Source organism: Aedes aegypti, chromosome 1, assembly GCF_002204515.2.
Source record: "Aedes aegypti strain LVP_AGWG chromosome 1, AaegL5.0 Primary Assembly, whole genome shotgun sequence".
NCBI classification, from domain to species: domain Eukaryota; kingdom Metazoa; phylum Arthropoda; class Insecta; order Diptera; family Culicidae; genus Aedes; species Aedes aegypti.
In genome coordinates, this window is record NC_035107.1 from 281,268,767 (window position 1) to 281,292,980 (window position 24,214).

The 24,214-nt window shown below is 39.2% G+C and overlaps 1 protein-coding gene across 1 annotated transcript; it reads right to left on the reverse strand.

Annotated features, from left to right (window-relative positions):
- Positions 1 to 661: 661 nt before the first annotated feature.
- Positions 662 to 23,983, reverse strand: LOC5577197 (serine/arginine repetitive matrix protein 2). Its single transcript, XM_001663243.2, has 6 exons — positions 23,723 to 23,983; positions 23,258 to 23,558; positions 21,023 to 23,103; positions 5,753 to 7,513; positions 1,220 to 1,480; positions 662 to 1,160 (listed from the first exon to the last, which is right to left on the reverse strand). The coding sequence occupies exons 2-6, from the start codon at positions 23,529 to 23,531 to the stop codon at positions 1,053 to 1,055; spliced, it is 4,485 nt and encodes a 1,494-aa protein (XP_001663293.2). The 5' UTR covers positions 23,532 to 23,558; positions 23,723 to 23,983; the 3' UTR covers positions 662 to 1,052.
- Positions 23,984 to 24,214: the final 231 nt, after the last annotated feature.

Below are 24,214 nucleotides of genomic sequence, written 5' to 3' on the forward strand. Positions count from 1 at the left end.
TATATTTTCGAATGGTGAAAGATTTAGCGATGCCTATTTTTTTGTGATAAACCTTTCCCATATACACGCCGTGGCCAGTTCATGGTACCTAAAAGGTTAAGACTACAAAACGTCACGTCTATAATCGGTTCCGCACCATTTCTGCGGAAAGTACTCACTGTACCCACATTTGCCAGCTCTACATTTAATGCGGCCAGGGATTCCAACAATAGCTGGCCTCTTTGCTTGGTGCAGCGGCTACCCCACTCCACTGCCCATGCATTTAAGTCGCCAGCTATCACTACTGGCTGCCGATTAGCTTGTTCGTCTATCATCCTGTCGATCATGTGGGAAAATTCCTCAATCGACCACCTTGGGGGCGCGTAACAACTGTAATAGAACACGCCGCTGATTTTTGCTATCGCAAAACCGTCATTTGGCTAGAGACTACTTCTTGGATTGGGTATCGTCCTGTCATCCCAATAGCTGCTAGCTGTTGAGACCTATCCGCCACCCAGTTCCCGTTGTTGGCTGGTATACGGTATGGGTCCGATAGTAACACCTCTCACGTCTTGGCTTGGGCAACGTGAAATGTGTCAGGTCAGAAGATGGGCCATTTCAGCTGAAAACTCCAAAGCCTGTGAGGGAAAGGAATTTCTCTACATTGATCGTTCAAAATTGATTAAAAGTTGTTTCACAATTCATTTTAGTAGGTTAATATATAGATAGATGTTAAAATTTAGGTTGTCATGTGTTACAATTGTATATCAACAAATTTCCTATTTGTACTGCATTTTTTTAGTTCTTCAATATTTATTTATAAGAAGAAAATGCATTACAAACATACTCGAATGAGTTGAAAGTGCAGCTTACAAAATAAAAAACGGTCTATATTAAAAACGATATCCTCTGGAGGAATAAATCTTAACCTACCAAAAACGAAAATTACACTGATTGTAAAAGATTGCTAAAATAAATGCTGGACTAAAATAAAGAACTTTGAAAGATAGATTCACTCAGAGCAAAGTATCGCTATGCATGATGAGTTCTCCAATGACACTTGGTTTGCTTAACTAGACAGGCGGTGGAACAGTATCGGTCTCCTCGATCACCAACTCGTATTGGTTTACCTGATCGCACATGTTGTTGAATTCGCTGACAAAATTCTGGAACTCGGCCGTCTGAAAACGGAACAATTCGGTCAGTTTCAATAACCCATTTTCAAATACGATTTCCTTACCTGTTCAACGGTTTTCTTCTGTTTCTTCTTTTTCGCACCGGGCTCCGGTTCCTTGGTTGTTTTCTTCTTTAGCTTCCGTTTTTTGCGACGTTTACCTGCTGCAGACTCCGCATCCGATCCGGCCCATTCCGGATCAGATTCACTCGACGCGTTCTCCACCACCTCTTCTTCCACCTCGCTGTCGCTGAGTCCCAAATTTGCCAGATAGATGTTCCTGTGTCGTTTGACTTTCCTTCGCGGCTCCCGACCGTATGTCCGGTTCTGTGGATAAGTAACAGGTTAGAAACCTTGTGCGCTTTAACATTTAACATAGCAAGGGTTGTTACGGGAAATCCAAAATCAAATTCGTGTTGAATAAAATTTTATAAGCGTTAAATTTTTTTTTAACATACAGTCACCCCACAGTTATGGATCAACTAAGGGTCATTTTTCAGAACAATATATGATTAAAAAACATGGTGACGCTGTACAAATTGAAATTACCTTCCTGACACTGCAGAATATAGTTGTTTTTGTGAATACAGCTCAAAATTCGCGTTTATTTACCAAAAAGTGTCGATTTCAATAGAAATTCCAAACGATGTCCACCCCACAGATGTGGATCAGTGGAAGAGGCAGATCCCTATTATGGATCAAATCGACTCATATTATGGATCAGAACACTATAAAAGCAATTTAACTGCAAAGTAAACGAATGGTGTGTTAGTGATAGCATACATAATGGCGTTTCTTTTGGAATCGTCTTATCATTTATTCATACACTGAACCAACAAATATCATAAAAAATATTAAAAACGTCACATACTCTCCCGATAAATGAAATCCGATTCACATCATGTGTGTCCATTGATAGTCATGTAAAAAACACATAAATCTCATTATGATACCTCATAATATTCAATTATCAACCCTGTGAAACATATATGAACAAAAGTTATGTATTTAATCCGATGAATGTTATGGGATTTGCAGATGTGAAAATTTAGCCACTGTTCCATAGCGGAATCCTCGTGATGGCTATTTTGACTCTTAAATCATCGGTGTATTTGGAAATAAATTATAGTTTGAAGAAGTGAATCATAAAACTTTGATTAGGATAGTAAAAGGTAAGTTGATTATACATAAACAAAAAAGTTGAATTTAAGTTAATCCTTTTGGACTTGAATTTACAGAATACATAAACTTCATTGCAAGCTGAAGTCAATGGAACAAGATCGGAAGGACCATCCAGAAGACTACCCAGAAGAATTAATTTTTCATATCTAAATTAATCGGTTATCTAATGTAATTAATGCATCGTTTATTCACACAAATGCGGATAATGTATCAATAAAGTATTTTTTTAAATTATGATTATATTGTTCATCAATTCTACTGGAAAAAAAAAAACTGACAAAGCATCATTTCAAATTCATTATAATTTCTTATAAAAATCACTAACAATATCAATAACTGTCATCTGAATTTCACATAAAACTCATTGGCAAAATCCAATGGTTCGTATGATAAATTTGCATTGAATGTATGTGTTCTATCAGATGAACTTAATTCAAAAGAAATCGAACAAGTTTATGTGATAAATTGATGAGCGTTATGTGAAAAGCTACATGGAAAAAAACTATATGTGTTTTCAGATAAATATGACATGATTCCTTGGTTCAGTGTAACTAGAGATGTACCGAATATTCGGCCGGCCGAATATCTCGATTTTTTTTTATTTTGCCAAATATTCGTTCTGCCGAATAATGAAATCCGTTATAGTGACCAAATAATAACAAAATAAACTAAACTGTAAAACAAATATTATGTTTATGTAATAAAAATTTAAAAAATTAATAATTTATTCAAGTGGTGACCAATGTTTTCTTTTTATGGACACCTTGAATAGACTTTGATGTCAAATATTGAAAAAGTGAGAATTTCTCTGTTCTATGTCGTTACCATTTTCAGCAAATCAAATTGTATCTCATCTTGCAGTAGCTGTAACGTACCGCTTGGCTAGTTAGAAGCGTTTGAACATTTGTTTTCAAGGTATAGATGCATCGAAGCTAAACCCAGCATTTTCAAGAGCACAAATCTAGAGAACCAGACAACCGTTTGTGCTGAAAATTTAACTTTCTGGTCAATCGCTGGTGTTGACCAATCATTCAAATATTCAGCGCGAACGGCTGTCAGATTCTCTAGATTCATGCTCTTCGATGCAGGTTTGGCTTCGATGCATCTTCACTTTAAAGTCCGTCAATTATCAGGACTTTCTATACGTTCTATATTCTTTGCAAAACCTACTGATCACGTTCTTCTATTATCATGAGAGTCAGGGGTCTGCGGTCTATTTGCCTTAATTTTTATGAAACACTTCCAAAAGTCGGATGAATAGTAAACCAAATTTCTTAAACAAAAATCAACAATAGGATACAGCTTCCTAGCTTCAGAAATACAGAAATCCTCAGAACTTATGATTTCTGCAAACGGTTTCAAAAGCTCAAGAAGACGATCATTCATTTCCATTTATACTTCAGCTTTCCCTACTTAAAAAAAACTGTCTTTTTTATATTGACTCAGAATTAAAAATGTAGTTTTTAAGAAATTGGACGCACATACGGGTGTTATTCGGCCGAATATTTAGATTTTATTTGACCGAATATTAAGTTATTATTCGGCCGAATGTTCGGCCGAATATTCGTTTCGCCGAATAATAATATTTCAACTATTCGGTACATCTCTATTCATAACTGTGGTATGGGTTTCAATACCCCACAGTTATAAATCAACGCTTCTGGGAATATGGTTGACATTTTATTTCCTACGGACGGAAAAAATAGGGGCAATGGGGGCAATATGGACATACAGGGCAATATGAGCCACCCCGAATTTAACCTCAAAAACAGTGTTTTAATGTCTAGTGTCATTATGATCTGCTAGAGGATGCTTCAAATAGCCACCATAATAAAAAAAACGTAAGAATATTCGTTTCTACACTCGAATTATTCACAAAAATGTACACATTTTTCCTTTGTCATGAAAAGCTTATAATTTTGGCAGTTTTTAATTAAGGCTTTATTATTATGAAAATTTAATGGCTTTTTTCGGTGAATAACAATACCTATACTCAGAGTGAAAGGGAGTAACGAAAGTAATGAAATTACAAGATGGATAGAATCGCAAGCGAGCGACGAGAGAAATGAATAGAAGTTGAAATTAAGGCTTTAAGGCTTTAAGACAATTCTATCTATTATTCTGGTAAATTTTACCAATCCATTGAAACTTCTGATAATACTAAATAATTCGTGCGCGAAATTAGATTTTCCAGTAAACAATTTTTTTTGGAAAAGTGAATATTATTTAAAAAGTGAAGGGGCGGAGCAAAATGAGCCACCCAGATTTAAGCCATAATAACAGTGTTTTGAACATAAAATATACATTGCCAAAATTTACTAGATATTTTTTTACTGCATAGTAATCTTGGTGCACCATTACAAATGGAACACTTCGATAGAAAATAAGTTGCACCAAGTAGAGAAACTTAAAAGTAGGTGGAGTACCGTGTACATTTCAATTCCGCTCCTAAATGCTTATCTTTGACAGATACGCGTATTTCGACTACCACTTGCAGTCTTCTTCAGTGTCAGTTACTCGAACTCAGTGGATATAAGTAACTGACACTGAAGAAGACTGCAAGTGGTAGCCGAAATACGCGTATCTGTCAAAGATAAGCATTTAGGAGCGGAATTAAAAGGTACACGGTACTCCATCTACTTTTAATTTTCTCTATTTGAGATTCTGCTCAGAGGATTCGAACATTCATTAACGAGTTGAACCAAGTGTTCTGCCCATACTCGCATAACAGTCCCATATTATATGGGATTTCCTATATGAATGGGATTGTTATGCGAGTATGGACAGTGTTACAATTTAATACTAGAATTACATGGTCTGTCTACTATGTGTTATGTATCTATCAAAAATAAGGCGCTAGATTTAATAATTTCGAGCAAATTTTAAAAAATGTCCTTTCTAATATTGTACAGTTAATGATCAGCTGTTCTCTATATTGTTTTAAATGAAAATCATACAATTGAATGAGGTGGCTCATACTGCCCCGTTGGATGGCTCATAATGCCCCATATGGTTGGTGAACACGCAGATAAACAAGGTTTTCAAAAAGGTCCCTAAACAAATTTTCTAGTCAATGTTAACATTAACTATCGACGTAACATGGAAGAATACATGTTGTAGTACAAGTCACTTGCATTTAAACGATAGATTTTGCTGTTTTGCTATGCATTTTATGACGTTTTCCTTAGGCGGCCCATATTGCCCCGATCACCCCTATTTCATGCTATACAGATTTATGATTAACGTAGGTAAAATGTGTTCGGCAAAATTGCACCTGTATATGATGAGATATTCCCATTTTAATCCAACTCTGATCCATATCTGTGTGCTATCCATAACTGTGGGGTGACTGTAAATCACGATCACTTCTTCTTTTAAAAGTGAAAATTGCGAAATCCACCCTGCAATTCTACTCACCGCAGCACCGTTCAGCGATGTGGACGCAAACTCCTGCTCCGGCTCATCGAACACTGCCGCCGGTGGACTCTCCTGTTGCGCTCTGGTGGTCTCTTTTTCCGCAGCCTCCACCACCCCGATAGCCGATACATTAGGATCCTTTTCGGTCGATTCGATCGCTGGTTCCTTTCGGTTCCGTTTGGCCCACCGGTTCCGCTTGTCCTGCAGAGGCGTCGAGGAGCTGAATGCACTCTGAATCGAGTACGTTCGCTTCCGTTGAGGGCTGGTGAATATTCGAGGCATGCTTTGCTGCTGCTGCTTGACTGATGATCCTCCCGCCTTCCGGACGGATTGGGGAAGCAACTTCCGAACGCTCTGCAGCCGTTCCTTGAGCGTTTCGCGGGTGATATTCACTGACGTTGGAGCGACGGAAACGTTATTGTCTTCGTCATCCTCTTCGCAGTCAGTTTCGAAACCGAAAAGATCCTTCTGTGGTTGTTCATGGTCGTGCTCTTTTTCCGTAGGATGATCTTCTACCACCGTATCAGCTACTTCTATTACACTTTCCGCTGGGGCTGCGATCGAAACCTCTGGCTGACTTGGCTTCATCAGACTCAATCGACTGAACAGTTCTCTGCTTTTGGAAATGTGTGGGATGGATTTATTGGCGGTAAACGACGTGAAGGAGGGTTTCACCAGCGGCGATTTTATCGGAGAGAATCTCGGTGGTATATTCACAATGTCCAGGGACTTTAACGGGCTTCGATTGCGATCGTTCATGTTCCGCTCGGTGAGAATGATATCCTTGAAAGCAGGGCGACTGGGATTCTCTGCTGCTTTTGGTGGAGATAGATTCTCGATGTTGGAATCGTTCATGGCCGATTCCAGATCGTTCATCATCGTTATGAACCGTTGCGAGCTACGGCGAAAGTTGTCCACCAGTTCCTGCTGGGCTTGGGTTTTCGGAGCGGCTTGCTCGATGGCCTTCATGGATTGGGTGTACGTACGTCTGGATCGGTCGTACCATTGCTTCAGTTTCAAATACGTCTTCTTCATGTTCTCTTCGTACTCTCGGAACTTGGCAAAAAGTTCCTCGGGTGTGCTTTCGTTGCCCAACATCGAGGCCGACTGATTGTGAATGTTCGATTTGTACTTTCTCATGGCGGCGATGAGCTTTTCGCTCATTTCGCTGGTGGCTTTGAGCTGATCGTAGGATTTCTGAATGTTTGCAAAGACGACCGCAGGTGGTTTCTCTTCGTTATTGGATGTGACGTTAGCTGGCCGTGGAGACTGCGGCTTGACTGGGGATGCTATGACAGGAAGAGTTGGTACCGGTGCAGGGGGAGTAACAGGTTTCACCACACGACTTTCGTCCTGAACGACAAGATCACTTTCGTACGATGGCAGAAGATCCTTGGAGCGCGCAAAGTAGAACGTCTTCGGAAGGATGTTTTCATTCTGTATGCGCCAAGGCGAGGATGCTCCGAGGGGGGAAAAGTTGAGGGTTGCGTTCGGTTGAGTTTTATCCGGAGTGTGCAATTGGGGACCAGGCCTCTGTTGCAGGACGCGTTGAATCTGTGGGTTTAGCCGGGGAGGAGAGAGAGGTGTTGGAATTTCGACATCCGGGATGTTCTCTATCTCGAAACCGCGGTCCTCAGGCTCGTCGTGATGGTGATGGTCGTCGATATCGTCGACGTGAGTTGGAGAAGGACTGCGAGGAACTGGATGCTGGACGTTGGATGGCTGTTGCGACTGCACCATTGCGACCAACTTTGACGTGTGCTGGAAAACAGAAGGAAATTGGTGCCATGAATTTGAATATTCTTTTGCTAGAACGCTTGAAGTGGGCTTTATCGAAACTAAGTGTGTGCCTTTCGATCTAAGCGGAAAGTTTTTGTGGCAGAATGATTTCGGCCGACATAGATTCCGTTCTTCTGATTTTTTTTCTGGAATTTCATCAGAAATTGATTCATGCATTTGTTACCTTCTGGAATACGATGTCTTTTTTCTACGGATACCTTCAAAATTTACCCCGGACTCCACAGATATTATAAAAATCTCAATGAAGTCTTGAATTATTCTGCAATGATCTCTGAACCCTTGAAGAACTATTTTAGGATTTTCCAGTATTTTTTCAATTCTGTTTTTAATCGTAACAAAATGATGAAAAAACCAAATGACACCTCGAGGAAAATCGCTGAAGAAGTTTGTATTGCCATAATCGAAGAAATTGATTGGATAATAATAGTAGCATATCCTAATAGAAACGCTCAATTAACTTGAGAAAGCTTTGAAAGATCGTTGATCATTGGATGATATAATAGAGAAATTCCTGTAATAATCTATTGTGGAACTTCATGGAGAAAAAATGAATACATTGATTGATGCAAAAGATAAAAAACTGAAATCATCTATCCGTAGCAGTGCACATTGGTCCACGGAACGAAATTAAGTGGAATAAATTAATAACTTGAAAAATATAAGAGATAGGGTTTTGGTGTCTTCTGAACATTTGTTTGTCTGGTCAAGGCGCGTTATATGCAAAAGTGTCCTAAGCGCCAAATTTCATAGCTTTCGAAATTCGCTCTCAAACTTTTTTATTTCAAAAGATAGCGCAACAAAATGTTCTACAATATTGAAGATTATAGAAAATATGAAAACTTTGTAGAACACATTTTTTTCTATACTTGATAGTTTTAGAGATATAGGTCACTTTAGAACTTTATGGTCAAAAATCGATTTTTCCTCAATACTAACGAAAATGTCAATTTTTCAGGCTTACTATGTTCTGAAGAGTTTTAGATATGAGCAAAATACATATTTTCTCTGAAGACGTCATACCTCTAAAATTTTCATATGAAAAGATATAAGCGTTTTTGTAGTTTTTTCACCCACTTTTCCAAGCGTAACATTTCAAAATGGCGCAAGTGAAATCAAAAAATTTTCCCGTTACTTGAATAAGCATATCTTAAAGTGCATTTTAAGAAAATTTGGTGATAGTGATTTTTGATTTTCTCTAATAAATGTGTTCTGAATTATCCCTTAATTTTACTTAGAAAACAGATTTTTTCAACTTCTTGAGATTCTTATTCAATTACAGTCGAACATTTTGTAATACATTCAAAAATACTGAATCATTTTTAGCATGAACAAGAAGTTTGTAGATGTTTATCATGTCTATTTTTATTCATATCGTTAATAATTACAGAGATTTTCGTTCTTTGCCATACAATACCGTCAATGGAAGGAAAACTCGACGAATTTAAATGAAGTCCTGCCAATATAAGCTGCAGCTTTCACTAGATTGGACAATGCCAATGCAGTTGCATTCCCTTTTTTAAAGTTTGTATAAGTGTTTTTTGAACTAGAAAATACTTAACTATGTCAATTATATGCACTCGGCCTCCGTATGAATAGAACATTGGAAAATAAACATTTGATTAAAATCTATTAAAATATTAAAAACTACTTATTATCGTTTATTTATAACCTTTACTAATCCCTCATTTAAGGTGATTATAGAACGAAGCCGCACCTCAAATTTTCAAGAGCACAAGACTTGAGAGCCAAACAGCGCTCTACGTTGAAAATTTATTCCATTGCTGGCCACCACCAGCAAGGAAGTAATTTGATTGATTTTCAACGCGAATTGTTTTCAGATTCTCCTTACTTGTGCACTTGAATATTCTAAGTTTGGCTTCGTTTTATAATCACCTTAAGCGGGGTACATATATTTATTTTTAGTAGCTTTGAACTCATTTTTACTAAGTAGATAAAAAACCGAATTGAGTACAACACCATTTAATTCCACCAGAATTTGTATCCTTCGACAGATACGCGTATTTCGATCTCAATGCCGTCTTCAGTGTTGTGTACTAGTTCAAACTTATATAAACTTAAAAAAAGGGAATGCAACTGCATTGGCATTGTCCAATCTAGTGAAAGCTGCAGCTTATATTGGCAGGACTTCATTTAAATTCGTCGAGTTTTCCTTCCATTGACGGTATTGTATGGCAAAGAACGAAAATCTCTGTAATTATTAACGATATGAATAAAAATAGGCATGATAAACATCTACAATCTTCTTGTTCATGCTAAGAATGATTAAATATTTTTGAATGTATTACAAAATGTTCGACTGTAATTGAATAAGAATCTCAAGAAGTTGAAAAAATCTGTTTTCTAAGTAAAATTAAGGGATAATTCAGAACACATTTATTAGAGAAAATCAAAAATCACTATCACCAAATTTTCTTAAAATGCACTTTAAGATATGCTTATTCAAGTAACGGGAAAATTTTTTGATTTCACTTGCGCCATTTTGAAATGTTACGCTTGGAAAAGGGGATGAAAAAACTACAAAAACGCTTATATCTTTTCATATGAAAATTTTAGAGGTATGACGTCTTCAGAGAAAATGTGTATTTTGCTCATATCTAAAACTCTTCAGAACATAGTAGGCCTGAAAAATTGACATTTTCGTTAGTATTGAGGAAAAATCGATTTTTGACCATAAAGTTCTAAAGTGACCTATATCTTTAAAACTATCAGATATAGAAAAAATGATGTTCTACAAAGTTTTCATATTTTCTATAATCTTCAATATTGTAGAACATTTTGTTGCGCTATCTTTTAAAATAAAAAAGTTTGAGAGCGAATTTCAAAAGCTATGAAATTTGGCGCTTAGGACACTTTTGCATATAACGCGCCTTGACCAGACAAACAAATGTTCAGAAGACACCAAAACCCTATCTCTTATATTTTTCAAGTTATTAATTTATTCCACTTAATTTCGTTCCGTGGACCAATGTGCAGTGTCGTTAAAATTCAGGCGAATGATACCCGATCAGTGCGAAAACGAACAAAAACAAGCTCGGGGGAACGTCATTTGGCATAAAGTCATTTGGCATAAAGCCGTTTGGCATAAAATAATTTGGCATAACGGTCGTTTGGCATAATAGTCATTTGGCATAATGGACGTTTGGCATAATCATAACTTGGGTACCTTTTGCACTACCGAGGGACCAAATGCAGTACTAGAAGTGGTACCCAATCTGAGCCCGAGTGTGACGGACCTGATCATTGGTCATCGGAGAATTCATCCAGTTCATCAAGTGTTACAAATCTGCATGGGGTTCCAACTAACTTGGTGAGATTGTTCTAATTTATATTGTATTTATTTATCTTTTTATATCATATATAACTGGGTTGGGAGGGACCATCAGGGCACCCGAATGAAGCGATTTGGACAGGGAGCTTGGGACTGCCTCCTCCCTGTTGTTAACATTTCGTGGATTGAGGGCGGGCTCTTCGATCCCATCTATTGGGAGTATTCTGTCAATCGAGGGCTTGGTTGTAAAATTGTTCGTGAATACTTTCTTCTGGAAGAAGATTCTTTTCCCCTGCCGCGGGTTTCGTGCAAGTGTTTCTGCTTGCGGGTCCGCACATCCGTTTTTGGCCCTTCATACAGGAGACTGACTGCTCACGAACAACAGCACAATCTTGATCAAATCGCTTTTCAGATTATTCCAGTGCTATAGGAAGATGCCTTGCTACAATAGATGGTAGAACCAAATCATCAAAAAAAAAATCATCAATGGACGTTTGGAATAATCATTGAAAACTGAGTTGAGGAAAAGTTTTTATGGATACTTCCTATTTTCCTATTATTGCAATTTAGTGGTCTGTGCGCACCATTGTAAAGCTGAAAATACTACTATGTTTTTGGCGTTATCATTGTTAACATTCTCATATGTGATTTTTCCTTCTTTTGATCATATGCTGTTCTTTCTAATTCAGTTGTTTAACTAGTGATTGGCATTGTAAATACTAACATTTTCATTGACAATTTTGCCTTCTTTCCTACGTTGCCATTATAACCGCTAACATTTTCATCGACGATTTCCCTTCTTTTGATCACAAGCTCTTCTTTTAAGTAGCACCCTCCCCTTGGTTATGCGACCTTGCCGCGATGGGAGGGCATAATCCATTAGCCCATATGATGGAAACCAAAGGCGTAACCTGTAGTGGCGGTATCACATTTTGGCATTTTTTGCATAATGCCGCGTCATAATTCATATGGCATAGATGCAATAATATCTCGGATGTATGTGATCCAACGGACATTCTGCGTCATTGATAGAATTGATGCCCATTTCAAATAATAAATCTATTCGAAGTTGACTTTAATACTATTGGTGACGTTCAGTTTGCCTTTTGCTAACCAGAATGATCCGTAGCCACTCTTACTATTAGCTAGCAAGATACATCGTTATCATATACGACGTAGGGAATACTTAGGAACTCTTAGGAAAATGACTAGTAGATTCACTGAGTAGAAATAAGTGACGACAATCTTATTTTAATATGGTTTTTACATTGCCATAATAAGAAATACCTCTTTTGTAACAGGGGTATAAATAATCTTATTCCAGCTTCTTTTTCGCAAAATTTACAAGTAGACAGTAGGCTTTATGAAGCATTGCATTTGCCACCGAAAAGTGAATCTTGTAGGAGACTGTAATAGAAGCCTAAGGTAACTTTACTCTTCAATATCCACTATAAAAATGACTATGGAAAGTAAGACGCTGAGATCGATCATTAGGGTTCACAATTGATCGATTATTAGGGTTTCACAATTGACAATTGACATTTAAGACTCTAATCTTACGTAAAAGACAGGAGTAATCAGAATAGCACTTGAATGACAAATTATTCAAAACCATTTCGACTAGACAGTATTAGTGATGACACTACTACATTACTATTTCAAACAAGTTTTGATGGAGCTGCTGATTTTCACAATGCTTTTCTCAGAAGCAAAGGAATATGGGTAGTTTGCAAAAACTACCACGTCACAATACTAATAAAAAAAATAGTGTTCATGTGGGCGCCATTGCCTAATCCGTCTGAGTATTGGTCCTGGTAGAGGAGAAACTTGGCAAAAACCAGACCGAGGGTTCAGCCTTGACAAGTTAAGCTGTCAGGCAGCTCCAACTAAATAAGGCAATCCATGAGACAGCTGCGATCAGCTGGTTTCTTTGTTTATCATGTGCTTTAGACGTTTCGCGATCGGAGTGACTTTTCGATTACAAAAGAAAATGTGAAGATTCGATAACACTCGCATGATTTGTTTAATCTTTCATTTCGGTTGCATTCACACTTTTAGCTGTCAGTCCTATCACGAAAAGTCCTCATGGATAGCCTTATACCATACAAAAAAAAGCTCTTTATGTTTATGTTTCTAATTTTTTTTATGCCAAACGTCCATTATGCCAAATGACCATTATGCCAAATGACCATTATGCCAAATGACTTTATGCCAAACGGCTTTATGCCAAATGACTTTATGCCAAACGGGGTAGCCCCCACGTATTCAATTTCACCCACTGTTGGTGTCATTTCAAAATTCAATTTCACCTAGAGGCACTGAAATTGAAAATTGAATATAAAAATTACAAATGAATTTTATATTACTGGTGTAAGAAAACGGCAATGTGACGCCTTGGGTTTCTGACGGAAATGAATTATTTCACTAGCGAAATTGAATTTGCTGTCAGTAGGTGGATGAGAATCAGTGTAGAAAAAGTAATAGAAAAACTGAATGCACGTTCAACCAGATTCGTGCATGTATTGTCAAAAAAACATTCAAACAAAGAAGATTTCAACGATGACGGATCCTACTGAGGATCGGCGTTGTTGACTGTATATTGAAATATGCAGACACTGATCCGTAGAACATGTAGATTTCAGGTTAGGGAATCGCCACTGCATTAGCTAGTGCCCAATAGTTGAAGAAAAGCGAATCTAGGGCAAGTGTACCATTAGTGGTGCACCTAAGGGAAAACTGCTAAAACACGGTGTTAGGATCATGAAATATATGATTTTAATGTATCATTCGATAGATTTCAAATCCTTCTATCATTCGAATGTATAAAAATTACGATTCATTTGAAATTTCCCTGCAAAAAGCCTTGCACCAATAATAGGAACACTGTTCCTTTAGTGGAGGTATATTTTAAGGATGGTTCCTTTAGTGGCGCAAACCATTGATTTCTTATGGGACCCTCCACTATGGGTACTGATGCACCACTATAGGTGCAAAGGAGCAAAAAAATAAGCAAAATAATTGTTTTAAATAGTTTTACGGTTAAATTTCATAAATATTATTCGATTACTTGTATCATTTTCGCATCGTACATAATACAAAAATATCACATAATCATTTATTAGCGCGAAACATGCCAAAACACACTACCTCCACTATTGGAGCTACCTCCACTAAGGGAGCGTTTGCCCTACATAAAAAATAGACAACACAAAGAATGTGTGATAGGTGATATACGATATGCGGAGATTTTATGCAATGGTTAATTGCACGCGTCACAATATCATGCCAGTGCCCGCCATGTGCAATGATCTCAGTGAAATTTTCTGACCGGTAAAACGACGGTGACAGTTGTTGAACGGTGAATATTAGCAATGACGGTCGGCTGTGTACCCTCCTAAGGAACTGTAAGGTTGCTCAAGTTTTATCGATCCATCGAAAACTTCGGAAGCTATGATAGGACGTAGAAATGCTTATTGGTTAGATGGATAGCCTAATACGTCCAATCTATAAGGAAGGACACAGACGGCAGTGCGCCAGTTACTGAGGGTTATTTTCAGTGATACATTTTGAACTGAACGCGAGCCAAAAGTGAACTGAACGTGTTCTAATTTTGCACGAGAACCAAGTAAGCATTGAACTCTGGTGCAAGATTCTGCGTCTGCTCATAAACGGTCCGTTTAATTCAAAATGCACAATGAAGTTGAAAACCAGAAAAAAACTTAATCAGAACACATTGAATTCATATCATTACACATATATGGATTCATAATTTTTTCCTAACATCTAAACTTCCGCATTAAAATTTGTCATGTATCTACCATGACCACACGGGAAAAAATTCTATGGTAAAAATAACTATTTTAGCTGACTACGCCCATTCTTAAAACTACCATGGAAATTCAGTCCAATTTACTTTACGGTACACCCTACCGCATTACTGGTACATTTGACAGAAATAATTTACAACAATCTGATTCCAACTACAGACATGGTAAAATCAAGCGCATTTCTGGTCTGCTGAAAATTGCCGGTGCGAGCGCTTAAGTTAACCCCCTAAAATGGTAGTTTTTACGATCCTATAACATTTCCCCGAATACCATTACCCCGAAAACCATCACCCCGAAAGTCAATACCCCGAATGGTCAAGTACCCCGAAAACCAATACCCCGAAAACCATTACCCCGAATAGTCCGTTACCCCGAATACCATTTCCCCGAATGGACCATAACCCCGAATTTTCTTGGCACGAAAAATTGAAGATCCGACAAATGAATCCCATATACCTATTTCATAGAATTTTGATTTTCATTTGAATTTTTGTTCTTAATGTTATCAAAGATTTATTATTCTTTTAATCAACAGCTATTCTTCATGAGCCAGGTGAGAACCCAAATTTTACTCACAGGCGTGTACTTGATTTTGTGAGAATGATTGTGTTCACAGCAATAAATCATTTTTCGAACTGATGATAATGCTGACATGTTAATATTAGAGACATTTCCCGCCCTCTTTCAAAAGCGTTATATTATTTGGTAATGTATAATTATATTTTTATATTGCTGGAGGCAATGCGAGTTCAACATATTCTAAAATGTCATTAGACTATGGTTTGAAAAATGTCAGATGAAAATGTTAACTGATATTAAACTGACCACTATTTCAAAAGTACATCGCTAAAGAACAGCCTATGATAAAAGAAGAAAAAAATCACTGTTGAAAGCGTCAATAATTATGATGCCAACAATCACTTTGCTAGTGCAACTTCCGAAAGAATAGCCGATAACTAAAAGAAGGACAAATCTCTTCTTGGAAATTGTAATACTGACAAGATGTAATACAGACAAGTAATGCAGGGGCTTATTTTCATTTATTTTTTGAAGTCACTGCCAACTTTGAATTTCGCTCAAGACAATTTGGCAGTCGATTTTTTTACCGCTATCGCTCAAACTTCAACTCAAACGGTACAACTCGAAAGAACAGCCTATAACTCAATGAAGAGAAAATCATTGATTAAAATTTTTACACTGCCATTATACAACCTCGAAAGAACAGCCGATGTTTGAAAGAATAAAAAATCACCAATAGGAATAGTAGTAACTTAACTCTCCCTTACTCGATATTCTGTATCTCGATATTTCCCCTAACTCGATGGAATGCGCGGTCCCTTCAATCTAGCATACTATGATCCCTCTGTAAGTTGAAACCTCTCTAACTCGATGTTCCCTAACTCGATGCGATCTGTTTCAGTTTCCTATGCAAGTTTACCTCTCTAACTCGATATTTTCATGGAAATTTCCAAATATTCTCCAAATGTTCATAAATTTCATAAATTTGATAATTATGATTATAGTGATAGTAAAATGAAGGTTCACAGGTCATTTCAGGGTGATAAAAAATTAAATTTTTGAAGACTATGCAAAAAGTGTCACGTTGGCAAATGTACAAAAAATTTACTATTTTTCACATTTAATTTACTATTTTAAATGTACTTTGTCGAAACAATCAAAATTTCGAAAATTGAAAAAAAATGTGTTCTGTATCTCGATACCTCCCTAACTCGATGATCCTTTCAATATCGAGTTAGGGAGAGATAACTGTAGTTACTAAGCCGAAAACTTTCAGGCTCAAATTCGCGAGCTTCCTTGAAGAATTTCTTTCTTCTCATTTTCGGGGAAGTGTCGTATTAGGGGAACTGGTTTTCGGGGTAATTTACCATTCGGGGTAATGGTTTTCGGGGTAATGTGTCATTCGGGGTAACGTTGCATTCGGGGAGATGGTTTTCGGGGTAATGGTATTCGGGGAAGTGTTATAGGACCGTTTTTACCGCACATTTTTTTTTCGTGCAGGGATGCGAAATGTACTGTAGCAAACATTTACCACCTCGACATTCACATTTTTCTACACGACCATCAAAATCCAAAGCAAACCATGACCGTTCAAAACAAAAAAATGTCATGGCTCTTCAAAACTGTATTCTTCTTCTTCGCAACGTTTTTTCAAACCCGAATGCGAAATGACTCGGACACAGTGGTGACAGGATTTTCCGGTTTTCGGGGTTTTGCATTTTTGCTCGATAAAGGCAGCATGAAATTGAACTTGTTTATATGTATTGCAACTGAATGATTGTGCTCTTGCTATTAGCGCTAATAGATTTCATTTAGTTGAAAACACAAGCGAAATATTAGCGATTGAATGATTTAACATATTTTTCAATCATTCACCTCGAGATGGCTGCTCGAAAACGGTCATAGTGGAGAGACAAAAACAGTCAAGCAGAGTGTGAACCGTTGGCAGCGCAACGCCTGATGGTATTGATGCTGCTGCTGCTTTGTGTTTTGGTTGACTGGCAAAATCGATGAACTTTGGCAAATTGTGGTCACAGTTCTCAAGCCTGACCATGACGACAGTTTTCATTTCACGTTCAATTTTCAGCTCGCACGGGTTCAAATTTTTGAACTGCTCATTGTTCAAGCCTACATGAATTCCTCGTTCAAATGTTTGAACTGGAACGCAAATTGAACGTGTTCAAATGCAACACTGGTTATTTTACTTTTAACCTTTCGGTCGTCGCGTGAATTTTTGTAACGCGAGTAGTCGCGCGTTGTACTGTGTACAACACCCTTGGTTTTGCGAATATCCCAGGAGTCTGACCACTTAGAAATATGACGTCTCCAGCAAAATTGTTCAGTAGCTCAAGGGCTATCATTATTATAGCCAAGAAATTCGGGATTTTGCCACTAGGCGGCGCTAGTGAGCATGAAACTTTTGTTTCTCAGATCTCATGATTCTGACCACTTAGAAAGATGGCGTCTTCGGCAAAGTTGTTCGGTAACTCAAGGACTATCATTGTTTGAGCTAGTTGATTCAAAATTTTGCCACTAGGCGGCGCTAGTGAGCATAAAACATTTGTTTCGCAAATATCTCAGGAGCCTGATCACTTAGAAATATGGCGTCTTCGGCAAAGTTGTTCAGTAGCTCTAATTCTTTCTTTGTTTAATCCTTAAAGTTCGAGATTTTGCAAAATAATGATAGTCCCTGAGCTTCTGGACAACTTTGCCGAAGGTGCCAATCTAAAAAGTCAAGATCTTGCAGTATTCGCAAAACAAAAATTTCATACTCACTAGCACCGCCTTTTGGCAAAATATCCTGTTTCTTGGCTCAAAAAATGATTGCCCTTGAGCTACTGAACTACTTTGCCGAAGACACTATCTTTCTAATTGGCCAGGCTCCTGAGATATCTGTAAACAAAAGTTTCATGCTCACTAGCACCGCCTAGTGGCAAAATTTCGAATCAACTGGCTCGAAAAATGATAGTCCTTACCTTACTAAACAACTTTGCCGATAAATGGTCATAATCCTGAAATATCTGCAAAACAAAAGTAAAACTTCCATGCCCACTAGTGGCACCTAGCAGTCAAATTCCGAATTAAATGAGGTACCATCAAATAACGCTTCACCTCCAGAACAACTTTAGCAAAGACCCCAAGTTTCTATATTATCTGGATTTTGAGATATGACGATTTCAAACTGTGGTTCCCTCAAACCGTACATAGTGCGTTCATTATTATGCGACTTCCATGTACATTTGTTGATTGTACCTTATTATAATGGGTCATACTGTAAATAAAAACTGTCAAGTATTGTTCTTAAGATGATTTTTGAGGAATACATTTTGGTTTGGTGGCGATAGATATCTTTGTTGCAAAATGATAGCATATAAATCACAACTGTTGTACAAAGTACAACAGCGCGACAGCCCGAATGTTATAACTCTCTCTCCCACGACTTTGATCGACTTTTTCCGAAACAATGTCGCGTTCAGTATCATAAGGGCATAACTGCAATGATCTATTTATCTTCATCGATTTTCTCTTTAGCTTATTACTTGCCTGGGCAACTGTTACATTTCACTGAGCAGGCCAACCGCGCCCTAAACGATGTGGCCAGTTCGTCCGGTGGAACCTTGTCTTGTAAGGTTTCACAGTAAATCACGTAGGATCTTGTAGCTTTTGGGCACGACCTTGACTATTTCTTTATATCTTTATTAACGAGATTTTAAGCCCTGGACTTCATCTCGGGACCAACGACTTCCGATGGAAGTCGTCACTATAACATTTATGTCATAAGTAACTGTCTCGAGGATGGGATTCGATCCCAGGTCATCGGCGTCAGAGGCGTGTATTCTAACCACTACACCAGGCCCGTCCCCCTATGTAGGCCTTCCGATAGAGTGTGCTTCTAATAGGGTTCGTTAATTTCGGGAAGAAAGGCAAACTGTTTGTCCGCTTATTGGATCCTCATTTTTTGTTATGTTTTGTCTGTGTTTTTTTGCTTTTGGTTCTTGATACAATTTTGTTCACAAATGATCGGTCATACCTGTTTATTTTGGTGGTCACGTGAATGTGGTGTTTTCTTTGTTGAATGCGTCTTGTTCCATAGGTGCTCCAAAAGCGGCTTGCTTTTACACATCGAAGTGGTTGGAGTCGGAGGTAATATAGCGACAGTGGAAGGGTGGAAGTAAGTTTGCGATACATGCCAAACATTAATGTGCTATCTTCTTTTCTGCTGATCATTAAATCAAGAAAAGAGAAGTGTCCTTCGACTTCTTTTTCTACTGTAAAATTTATTGAGTTGTGTTAGGAATTTAACACGATTTGGTCTAAACATCGTCCTTTCACAGGTGCAAAAATATCGTCTACATAGCGCTTGAAAATAATTTTTCTTCTGGTTGTCGACCTCGAAGTCATTTGGTTTGGCGAAACGCAATAACGACGAAGGCTTAGCAGGGCTTCGCTAACAGGTTGGCTTGGAAATAGCGCTGCAAAATCAAAAGAAATCTTGATCACACCTCTCCTCATCGTGATTTTTTTAATTACTCCATTTAATCGACTAATCCTCGATAATTTTATTGAAACGATTTTTCGACTTTCCGTTCTTGAATTTCACTTCTTCATAGTGGCCGATACCGATCATTGTATTGTGTGTCATAAGGCGTTATCCACAAATTACGTAACGCTCTAGAGGGAGGGAGGATCAAGCGTTATGGCTCATTCTTCTTCTTCTTCTTTCTGGCGTTACGTCCCCACTGGGACATAGCCTGCTTCTCAGCTTATGTGTTCTTATGAGCACTTCCACAGTTATTAACTGAGGGCTTACTGTACCAATGACCATTTTTGCATGCGTATATCGTGTGGCAGGTACGAAGATACTCTATACCCTGGGAAGTCGAGAAAATTTCCAATCCGAAAAGATCCTCGACCGGTGGGATTCGAACCCACGACCCTCAGCTTGGTCTTGCTGAATAGCTACGCGTTTACCGCTACGGCTATTTGGGCTCCATACGCGTAACGCTTATAGAAAAATTAAACAAATTCCAATCAAAAAGCGTTACGGAGGGGAGAGGGGGTTGAAAAATTTCAGTTTTAGCGTTACATAATAAATGGACGGACACTGCCTGAGAATATACCACGTCACAAGATTGTACGTGGTATATTCTCGCAATAATTGGCAATCTACCCTATATAGAGACCGGTGGAAGTATCCGAGAAAGCTGTAAGAAATTTTGGGAAAGCTTCTGGAAAAAAAATCAGGGTAATTCTTGTGGAATTAGCGTTGAATAGCTCAAGAGATTTCTGAAGCAAATTTTGGAGAAATTTCTCTAAGAATCCTTTGAAAGATTGCTGGAGTAATTCCTAGGAGAATTAGGGGAGGAATACCTGAAGGAGTCTCTGAAAGTATTACAGAGGAAACTCTTGAAGAATTCCTAAAGCTTTTCCTGAAGGTATCTCGGAAGAAACTCCTGAAGATCCTGTGGAATACTCGCGTAAAAGTCTTTGAAGGTTCCTCTGGGGCCCTCTATAATTATGCACCAGGATTCAGTGCAAACAAAATAAAGAAAAAAGTGATTTATGAGGTGATTTTGGTTTCAATAAAAACTTTAGAAACCTTCATTTAAAAATAATATTTTTCAGGGACTTGCATTAAGACCGAGTCTCAAAAAAGAAACCTGCTACCAACCTTGTGTTTTGATACAAACGCTCCACCGTGTATTATTATACTGCCGTTAGGTATACGCATAATTGTCTAAACAAATCTCATAAGAAACAAGACAATCATTCGTATAACAACTGCATAAATAGACCTCAAATTTCCGAAAAGCAAACCTTAATCCTAAAACTTACCACAACATTCTTCGTCGCCGTTTCGCCCCCCATCGTCGAATCGTCCTGCTTCCTCCTTACCGGTCCGCCTCCGATCTTCTTAACCACGCTGCTAATTTTGTACATATCCGTGCCGAACACGGTCGGATGCTGATGGTGCGACTTTTTGAGCGGTGTCTTCTTGCTATTGCGCGATACACTGCCCAACCGAGATCGCTTCTTGGCGGTAGATCCCTTGGATGATGATGGTTTGCCGGTTCCGGTGGTAGTGGCTTCGTTACCATCACTTGCGGAAGATCCCTGACTGGGCGAATCGAACATGTAGATGTCGTCACCTGATTTGGCGACGTTTTTCGTCGCGGGTTGTGGCTTGTTTGGTTTGGCAGCCGAACGGGACGTAGTAAGCTGCAGAACCTGCTCGGCGTACTTCCGGTAGATTGGAATGTGGTGTTCGCTGGCGGTGGAATTGTTTCCTGTAGATGGCGGTGGCGAAAGAATATTCCGCGGAACTGATTTAGAGCGGGTTGGGGTGGCGAGCTTTGTCGCTGTACGGGTTCGGAATCTTCCAGTGCTACGATCCGCGGCCGGAGACTTGGTACGAACTACGGATTTGCTTCGCATGCGAGATGGAGGGCGTTTGGATTTAGACGTGTTCGACTCGATTTTCGGTGTTTGAGATTCAATGGCAGGCGGATTTGGTGGATCCGATTGAATGGAAGTGGATGATTTATTCGGTTGAATAGAAGCATTTGACTCAGACTCATTCCGTTTCTGGCGAGGCTTTTTCAATCCAATGTCAAGATGTCGAGCTCGCGAAACGGATCGAGTTCGAGGCCGTTTCGATTCGGTTGGGGGTTCAATATTGTTAGACTCGGAAACGACCCTGTTTCGGGATCGTCCCCTCCGTTTTTGACCTTCACTTTGTGGGAGACGAGCTCGAGATGCAGATCTAGTTCTGGCACGTTTCGAAGTCGAATCCAGATCAGACTTATCAGGGCTTGCAGGCGCTTTGGTAGCGGTTCGAGTACGGGACCTTCCCCGTGTGTGCAAATTAATCTGCGGTTGACGACCGCGGGAAACGGATCGCGTTCGAGGGCGTTTGGATTCCAAATCTAGGTCTAAATCTTTAGATTTTGAAGAATTATTATCGACAGTCGAATAGATGTTCTTCCCACGTCCTGCAGGAGGCCTTTTACGAATAGACTCATCCGTTGAAGAAACTGTTTCACTCCCAGATATTCCCAATGAACGATTTGTGTCACTGGGTGTTTCCTGGCTCTTATCCGGAGCAGGTTTGGGACGTTTCCGTTTCGACACATTAGATTGGACTTCATCGCCTGGTAGTTCTGGCTGGGATCGTTTGGACTTTTTCTGATCGTCGTGTCGCCTTCGATGGGACACTTTCGTTGATGCATTCGTATTATCTACAGTGGATCCATCGATCACCTTTTCGGGGTTTACTCCCGGTGAATTGCTCTTTGACAATGAAATGGATCGATTAGCGTCAATGACTTGGCCTTTATCGTTAGCTACCTTCGAGACGACAGGAATCTGTTCCGGAACTTTTCTTTTTCTTCGAGAAACTTTCGAATCAAGGGATTTGTCCACTTCCGTTTCCATCGACGACCGAGGAGCAGACTTTGCCCTCTTAAGATCCGGTGACCACTTTTTTCCTTGCCTCAACATGGTTCTCGTTTGGATAACAAGTTCTCGAACAACAGGTTTTGGCGTTACATTCGAGCCGTCAGAACTCGACGAGTTCGATTGTTCCTCCGTAATCTGGGACAGATTTTTCCCTCCATCTACATTTACGTCCTGGTTGGCAGAGGACTTCTTCCCAGTGTCTTCGGTTATAACTGAAGAGTTTGGTGCCACCGAACGTGCTCGTCTTCGATTACGCTTCGTAACCATCGAATAAACTGAACTACGCCGTGCTTCTCCGACTTCAGCTGGAGCCAAAGATCCGCTTCTGGTCCAGCGCTGAGCAACGGATGATTTTGGGCGATCGCGAATAATCATATCTGTCTCGTCCAGATTTACAATGCTCGTGTTGGTCTCATTCAACGCAAACAGCTGGGTGCCTCCTCTGCGCGAACGCACATCTGAAATTATACCATGGATAAATTATTATACGCTTTCACTTAATTCTATTGACAACAGGGCTGGTAGCAACAGATTAAAAAAAAGAAGTAAAATAGTGTACAAGTCTCTACAATAAGATCTGCCACCGGCCGTGGAACAACACTAGAAAGTTACCTGTCTCTTCCAGAACCATGTCGACGTCGGTCAGCCGGGTGGCTCTGCCTTGAACGGAATCAACATCCAATAAACCGCCCTCCGGCCTCGGCGTATTTTCCGCACTGGAAAGCAATATCACCGAAGGCGAATCCGGAGGCACCGTCAGCTGGTCAATTCGTGGTCCCTTCCGACGACGATCATTATTAACAAACTCCTTCAACGAAACGTCACTTTCGGGATAAACGGTTTCCCTCCGCCGTGATGCGATCCTTTTTCGAGATTTGACCGGCATTGCGTCCTTCTGACTGCGTATTACGCACTAAAATTAAAAATCGAAATTAAAGATTTTCGACGATCTGAGTCAAAACAAACTGAACGACGTCATCATCGGTTGGAAGGAGCGCCATTTTTTGAAATGCAACCCTAACCTCAATTCCACTGTCGTTTGTCGCCGCGATGGAAATTGGAAACCCCTGCACTTACCAACAACAAACCCGAAGCGAGAGCTTCCTCGGCACCTAAGACCCTCGTTTACACTAATCTATCGAATTCAAACGGGTAAAACTTTGATGAATTCACAAACTTTATGTCACAATTTCACTTCCTATGCACTTTTGGTGGTATTTCACACGAATTTTCACGAAAAACTTTCATTGCGAATCGACTTTCGGTCGCTGGAATCCGGTTTTCAGTTGGCCGTTGTTTGCTTTGATCTGGCTTTGCTTTTTCTCTGCGCTTTCTCAGCTAGTTCGCGACAAAGCGTGCACCAAAAACAACAAAAATGGACGCGCGGCGACGCTTTACTGGGTACCGGTGCGCCACCTAGCGGTGAATAGTGAAAGCTATCATATTAGGCACTCCTGTAAAAATTAAATCACGCAAGCTTGTTGGTCCAAAATTTAGTTAGGGAAGGAGGTGATAAAATGAACACTGTGGTTAAGCGAAGTATGCACTTCAACAGAAAAGTAATTGCCT